Source organism: Ptychodera flava, chromosome 7, assembly GCF_041260155.1.
Source record: "Ptychodera flava strain L36383 chromosome 7, AS_Pfla_20210202, whole genome shotgun sequence".
In the NCBI taxonomy this organism is placed as follows: domain Eukaryota; kingdom Metazoa; phylum Hemichordata; class Enteropneusta; family Ptychoderidae; genus Ptychodera; species Ptychodera flava.
The window spans coordinates 5,971,986-5,980,378 of record NC_091934.1 but is presented as its reverse complement, the minus strand read 5'-3'; the positions used below and the strand labels follow the sequence as shown (position 1 = coordinate 5,980,378).

At 35.4% G+C, this 8,393-nt stretch overlaps 1 protein-coding gene across 1 annotated transcript; it reads left to right on the top strand.

The window, feature by feature from the left end:
* The first annotated feature begins 481 nt into the window (after positions 1–481).
* Positions 482–7,917, top strand: LOC139136088 (uncharacterized). Its single transcript, XM_070703871.1, has 4 exons — positions 482–1,107; positions 2,885–3,059; positions 6,518–6,644; positions 7,475–7,917. Exons 1-4 carry the CDS (start codon positions 614–616, stop codon positions 7,615–7,617), a joined length of 939 nt encoding a protein of 312 aa, XP_070559972.1. The 5' UTR covers positions 482–613; the 3' UTR covers positions 7,618–7,917.
* Positions 7,918–8,393: the final 476 nt, after the last annotated feature.

The following is an 8,393-nucleotide window of genomic DNA, read 5'->3' as shown; positions in this document are numbered from 1 at the left end:
AGTATATACAGTGATATGACTGCCTCTTCTACACTCTATTAGCTTTGTGTGTAGGACTTCACCTCACAGCCGCCAAATTAATTTTTGATTGTATGCAATCCAATGTATTTGATGATTTAGAGCTTCTGTAAATGTGTATTCGCCATCTATATATATCCTGCAAAGTCATCATGGGCAGCATTTGTTAAAGCGTCTTTGCACTTCAGAAGCCTACCAAAGATAACTAATCGGGTCAAAATTTAACATGCAATACTTTCTCCCAACACTTATCACAGATAAATACAATGCGACACCGTTACATATCATTGTTATGTAACGTTATAACAATGTATGTTATATGTATGACATTGTTATACATATTTCTTTTATTTAGCGTCATTGCCTTTATAACTTGTCCTATAAAGAAGAGTTTGAACTGTTGCCTTTGTGGTTAAATTTAACGGGCCACTTTCAATACATCTTATTACGTCTGTAGGTCAATCCAAATTCATCTACACGAATCCTGCTGTATATCAATCCCATTGGACGCGGTGGACCAAACTGTCAGTACGGTCATTTTAAACATGCCCTGCAATACTCTATCGCGCAAAATCGTTCTTTGGTGAACGCCATTATGTTTTATGAACATCCTATGTTCGGAACACTCGAACAGCTGAGAGACGCAAGGACACTAGAAGAGACATTTGATATCGACCAGTTGAAGAAAATTGTTAATATTATATCTCTGGAAGAATTCAACGCGAATTGCAACAAAACAGTCAAAACCCTATTAACATCTCCTAAAGCACGAAAACACTTAACCAATGCGTATTCAAATTCTGCAAGACTTTATCATTCTGCATTCGATTTAGCACTACCACAGTACGAACAATTACCTGCAACAAAAGATCAACTTACCGAACGGCTTGAAGCAGCGTCCTCGATGAACTGTGTTGGAGTTTGGGTCTTCAAGGCTGCAGGTCTTTCCATACCGACAATTAATGAAAAAGTCGACAAGCATCTGGTACCGTCACTTAGTATACGGCATTCGGCGGACAGCATTCGTAAAAATATCTTGACGGGACGACCATACCTTGCGATCCATTGGAGGAACAAGCCTGAAGAATTGTAAATAAGTTGATATCGCTCATGCCTCTGTTGTAATGAAAATTTTATAGATAAGGTGAAATGCACCTCGGCGACAGATATTTCAGATATTGGTAAATCTTGGATAATTGTTTCGCTGGTACTGAATTTTAATGGTGACCCTATTTGGTACTCTTGATTTTGTAAGATGATAGTTAAAGATTCCTTCAGGAAAGTTTGAGCTAAACTTTAAGCCTTTCAATGTCGAGGCGCGTATTACCTTTCGTAGAAACTTAAATTAACTACGCGGAATACGAAACTTTGTGTTTGAAACTGATGGGTTCATATGTGTCAGATAATACTCTTAAACTCAACAAGTGTTTCGCTAATCAGACAAATGGTTTTAGGAGAGTTTGTCAAGAATACGCTTGTGTCACTGCATGAAAACCTAATAATACATATGCTGTATCAGCATAGATTATTACCTGTATTTTAGCTGAATAGTGCATATGCAGATGAATAGAGTCAGTAAGAATCCATTGCTTTGTATTCAGCAAGTCTGTATTCATGTGGATTCATGTGAGTTCAAGTGTATTATTCTATTATTCAGGCAACTAATTAATTTGCATTTGATTCAATGTGTTTGATAACAAATATTGGCCCTGTCACGAATTGAGGCAAAATGAAAATGTTAATCTTTCGATGGTCTGCAATGATTATTGAAAAATAATAAACCATTTCCCCTAATTTAACACAGTATAATATGAATATGCAAACTCACGTGCTATAATGAAGACACTACGAAATTAAATTTGAAATCAATTTCCATTTAAAATGGAATGCGTCTGGGGGACAGATATTTGGTGCCCTTAGTTTATTTTTGAAATCGAAATTTTATTTTTCTCCATAGAGTTAACAGCGAGATAACGGCCATTTTGAATATCATACTACAGTAAATATTGTGTAATTTGTTTCTCCAGTTCCATAAATTGGCAAGGTGACCTCCCGATTTTTATCTTGATTTTGAATGTGAATGATTCAAAGATTCCTTTCGGAAAATGTGAGCGAAAGTTTAAGTCTTATACTTTCGAGGAACATAGTATCTTAAGGCAGAATTACGTAAACAAATTGACTATTTAATGCTCCAAGGGCACAATTTGCTCTCACGCGACCCAGCTAATCTGTAAATTAAATATAAAATTAGTTAATCATGTAATACTTAGCTACACGATAGAGTTGACATGTCCAACGGGATTTAATTTTTCTTTTGATAACTTGAGCATCATTTTCTTCTGATAACTTTTACATCATTTTCGCGGTTTGTGCAGACAGTAAAATAACCTTGAAACGGTACAAAAACTGCATTCATAAACTAAAATTAGATGCGGCAAATCATGATGGTTTCGCTACTTACTTTTAGACGTGACGCTAATTTCTAGCCAAACGTTTTAATGGTCGAAGACCATTTAGTCAAATTGGTATGGGCAAACTTAAACACCTTCAGAAATTTTACAAACTCAAACTTAAATCGTATATTTCGATTTACTTTATGTACTTAGGAAACGTTAAGCCAATCTCCATCTCTTTGCACATGACGTTAACTATCATGTAATTTCACATAGACAATTGCCCCTTTAACTTGAATTACTAACATGTCATTAGTAACAATCTCAAGTACTTTAGGTTTGTGGAATATATTTTAAAGCTGAAATCACGGTGATTTAATCGCAATGCTACTGCATCATAAAGAAAATGGACCATTTTTGTATTCATTGCACAAAGCATATTTGATTTTGTTTGACTAACTTTTTTTTTGCAGATACAAAGCATTTTGCGAACATACCGACAATGGTGATAATGAAAGATGTGAATACTACAGGCGGAACCTTGGATTAATGATGAATCTCACAGGCAATATTGCTAAATCTATTAAGAATTTCATGAACACAAACAATTTAACACAAGTGTACGTCGCTAGTCCACCTATCTCAACGGTAAGTTCTCGAAATACCCTTCTGCTGACCCCGTTTTTTTCATCCCTTAATGTAGATTGATAAGCAAAGTAAAAACACCAAAACGCGAAACAATTGACCGATTTAACTGTTGGATCTTGTGACATGAAAACTCTTATAGCTCTTACATTTTGTAGAAAAGCTTAATTCGAGACAACATTTATGATGCTACATGGTAAATCACTCGATAGTTGTGATAAAATAAACCATTTCTGAGAGACTTTAGCTCCAGATAGTATATAAACCGCAAGAAATCACGCAGAGTGTTATATTTATGATTTTGGACATTATATCGATTAGGACACTACTGAGACATTCATTCGAGCATTTTGTAAAAATCCAAGTTAGATTATTGCAATAGACTATTGTGCGGACTAGCAAAGATCAGCTTCAAAATGCCGCCGGCCGTTTAGTTAGCCGTAATCGCAAAATTGACCGTATCAAACCTGTACTAGTTGATTTACATGCTCTTGGTTAAGTACGTATTAAGTTTAATATTACGCTACTTTACGTTTAAGTAAATTAGTAATTACTTTTAAATTACTAAGAGGCTTTGCGGCTGTGCAGTGGGTAGAACGCTAGCTGATATTATGGTACGTTCTTACAAGAGATCACGTTACATCTGCTTCCACCTCGCGGTAAATTCGGTAAGACATACAGCCAGACAAGCTCTTCAGTGTGCGCGTCATCTTTGTGGAATATGTTATCTGTAGAGATTCGTACTGCAACGCGGTGTGAAAACCTATTTCCTTAACATGAATTATAAGTGATTTATTTTTGGTGGTACCTTTTCTTCACCGCAGGACTTATCGTGTGGTGTGTTTTATCCTTGCTGCTTACAATTGTTTTGTAAATGTTACATATTCTTTTGAGTGTTCTGCACAGTGCACTGAGACTTATATGTATGTTGCGTTTTTTAAGGAATTTTACTAATAACAATATAAATGTTTTGTCTAATTGGTACAGTTGAAGACAAATAAGACGCTTCTTGGGTATAAAATTTCTTATGCATCAAGTTTAGTTTAACATAATTATGCAACCTTTTGTTTAACTGGAAGCTAGCCTAATTTCTTAAAATGAGTGGAATCAATGTGTGTGCAGGGAAATAGGTCCAAAATAGATCTGATAATTTTGTTTTGTGTTATTCCAACGCGACATTAAGTTGTTGCCTTAAGCCCTGAATAGGAGAATGCGCATGCATATAGTCGTAAATCCAATTACTTAAAGTGTAGTATGAGTTTGAGCCTAGAAATCACTTCCTCCATAACGCGTCTGGTTGCATTGTTGCCCTTCAAAATTCAGTCTGAACAAGCCCCTAGATAGCTGACAATGTCAATGGCAACAATGCTATGATTACAGGTGAAGATTAGATTGGAAAAGTTGTGAAATTTATGGCTAAAGCCATAAGACTCACCTTGGTTTAAAAAGGTTCAAATGTAATCTATAGCCAATCAGCCATTCGTCTAAACTTTCATTCAAAGGCAGGCTCAAACTATCCTTAATTCGTCGAAAAATTGTTTCAGGAGACAAGTAAATGAAGAATCATGACCATACATTGAAAGATGTCAATTAAAAACTGAATTAAAAATAGCAGGGGACCACATATCGGTCCTGGTGGAACACCAAAATTAATTCGATTTAACGGATAAGTATGCCCATTTACAGTAAACACCTGTAAGCCAGATATGTACCAATCAACAGCTGTAAATTGTCATTAAAACATCTTGATTTCAATTTATGTAACAAGAGATTATGATCAACCGTATGGAAAGTCTTTTTGAATGCGAATGAGACATATTTCAAACCATGTCTATCTGAAACCCGATTCATACAATAAATTATTATTATACAGATATATTTTCAAATTGAATACAACATTTTCGAAACTTCAGATAACACCGACACTGTAGTTGCGAAATGCAGATCTAGATCTCCCGCGTTTTTTAAATATTACAGCAAGTTTAGCACTCTTAAATAAAGCATTGTAAAGTTTAATATTCCAAATATCTGTCGCGAGGCGCATTTAATATATATCACTAACCTTCGATATACAAGGTTCATTTTATTTTAGATAAACGCGATTCTATGTTTTCCGTTTTACAGGCAAAACATTGAAATAACGTTTATGGTAGTCTTTTCCATCCAATACATTCTAAAATATGCTTAAAAAGCATTCTGTAATAGAAGGCATTATTTCAAATGTTTCAAAGGATTTCTTTTTCCCCAATATTTTTGATTGAATCGTTTTCAATTAAGCTCCCGTTTATTAATTACAAATGCGTTTTGCTTTTTCATAAGTTTGACGAAGTTGTGTTAAGTCTGTAATTGCAGTCGCATATCATTTTTATACCTTCAGGTTTACTTAATATCTGTTTATAAAGTATTTAATGTAATTTCCACTTTATTTACCCACTGAATTGCCATTAAAACATTAATGTGGCCGTTGACTGCATATAATTATCCCAAAAGATGTAGCTCTTATGTCGTAATTTTTACATTGATTGTTTGGTAGGCTTTTTCCCACAATCAGGGGGAAGGATATTAATTACCGCGGTAGTCCCGCGTCCACAGACTACCAACTCTTCTCTGGGACTACCCAAATCCATGAAATGGTAGCCCACACGGACTACAAAAGCCTGGGGCCTGAAATTCAGTTCTACTTGGCATGACTACATGTCCGGCCTGTCACTTTGGTACCAGCTAAATGCAGTCAAACCAATGTAGACACAAAAAGGCCAGACTATGACTTTGGTATGCAAGTGACGAAGACGACCGTGCGGTGGAACTTTGCAACAAAGTTTCTAAATCTGAACTGCCATACCTCAATGACAGGCACAGGAAATGATGGCCAATGAGAATGTATTTTCGTCGCATTTTCATCAGAATGTATCAATCACAATGATATAGAAATGATGCTTGGTCCGTACAGAAAGCACATGGTGTATTTTTAGCCCTGTTAAAGTATGTCTCCTTGCTGAGAAGGTCGTGTCGTTGTCGTGACGACTATCAAAATTTGCATAACATTCATTCTGCCTGTTTCCTAAGGTATTAAAGGTGTGCAATATTCACATCAACTGACTAGAAAATTCACTTCCTGGATAGAATCTCGAAAACTAGCCTTTTCTCGTCTGGTTACCGAAAAAGATATCCCTGGACTAAAAATGCATGGGCTACCAGCCATTGTCACTGAGCTATCAACTTCAGTCCAAGTGGACTACCTGGGAAAAAAGTGTATTTCGAGCCCTGCACCGGTACATTTATTCTTAATACACGATAACATTTAATACATCTTCAAATCAACATTTTCTCTGTGCAATAATAAACATTCTCCTTTCTGTACATAGCATACCCAAAGCGTCTTGATTCAGAGTTATCGCGTCGAATGTTTAGACTTTGATCGCAAATTGTTTTAACGGACGGTGTGGCTTTATGTTTTGTAGAATTTCGTGCAAGTACTTAGGAATTTAGGAGTCGCAAGCACCTTTTCTGCTGAAAATATCACAAGTGACAGATATACCAAAACAGATCCTTACATATGGTCTCTTGTTGAACAAGAAATCTGCACAAGTAAGTTTACGTTTGCTTAATCTTATATTGATAATATTGAAAGCATTGCATTAATAAATAATCTTACTTGATATATGAACTATGCATGTTAGGAACCACTGTTTCATGCACAGATCGTTTAAGTAAAAGCAAAGAGTCTATGCCTAAGTTACCTATCAATATGTGAAAGACAGTACGTTCCAATTATTGCTATCGATATACCTGATTCATCGATATCTGCAAATCAAAGTGGCCGCTTTGCCATCTGTTCAGAGAAAGTTTATTTTCGATTTTTACTAAAATCAGACGAAAACAATTTGATACTATTTCAAGTGTGGCCGTTAGTTTTGATGCCAGTTGCAAGTTTAATCAACTAATCCGATACCAGAAAAATGACATGATTAGTTGTTTTGATCCTCGTACGCTTTAGATGATTGGTATCTTTCAAAGAAATGCTATGCCTAAAGGTTTTAAGGAAAATGTTAACTCACATAGAACATAAAAATAATTCGTCAGGAACATTTGGTCTGTAACGAGATATTTTCTTTTATTAATTTTATTTTCTTGTCACAATAATCTATTTTCGCGCGGGACATAAATAACAAAGTTCACAATGTATAACATTAAAGTACGGCTGAGTATTCTCGGTCGAAATAAGTCAATGAAGGCTCAAGCACTTCAGATAAAAGTCGATTTGTTGATGAGACGTTCCAAATGAGTTAAGAATATTTATTTTTATATATGGCCATCTGCAATTGCAGATATTCCATGTCCTAAATCATCATTTTTAATGATTCTCTTTCTCAGAGAAAGAATAATGAGTTGATATTTTATAACGTTTCTCTTTGCAGATGCCTATGTATTTATTGGGCACTACAACAGCACTTGGTCGAAGAGAGTTCGCGAGAGAAGGTTGGGAAGTATGGCTAAATGCCTAACAATTAAAGATTTTGCAGCTAACTATACGAATGAACTATTTAGCCGTCGTCGCTAACGTGACAGCAAAATGAAATTTCAAATTTAATATTTTTTTTCGTTTTATTTAAATTTGAAAGCTTTCATTTTGGAAAGGTGTGAGGCATCATTACTAACTCAATGTTATTTCTTCTTTTCTTTCTTACTTTCCTTTTCTATCGATCATATTTTGTAAGAATGATATTGAAATTTGCGAGGAATATCATACAATACTTTGGTATTCGGCGTCAGCTACCCTTATTGAGACTCTACACTGAGTGTTTAATTATATGTCGTTGTCGGCAAATAGATTTCTGGATTGATTTAATTTGCTTTTGCCAAAAATGAATATGCACCTTGCATGTGCATAAAACTTGTTCGAAGTGCAGATGTTTCCAAAATGATGTGGATCATATGCAAAGTGAATACATGCAAAGTAGGGACTTAATTTCTTTTATAATAAAATTTAAAGATGCTATTAGTGAGTCCATCTGGCTAGGAAGGGTCACGAATGACTCATTAACCATGGAGAGAACAACATCTTTGCAGACGATGACAATCTATTACAGCAATGTGTGTGTGTTCGCCGAATGACCAGAAAGCATCATCTTTTTGAACAAGGCTAGACTGAAAAAATCGTCTGACAAGAATCTAAATCAATTAATCTAAAAAGTTCACTGAATACAATAAATTGAAAGCGTGCCTGTAAGCTTCGGCAATGCAAAGATGTTCTGGTGCAGATATTTTCACAGTACAATTCTACGACACCTCTATGGAAGCATTTCGATCCAACGGGCGCCATAGAACCTTCTAGCC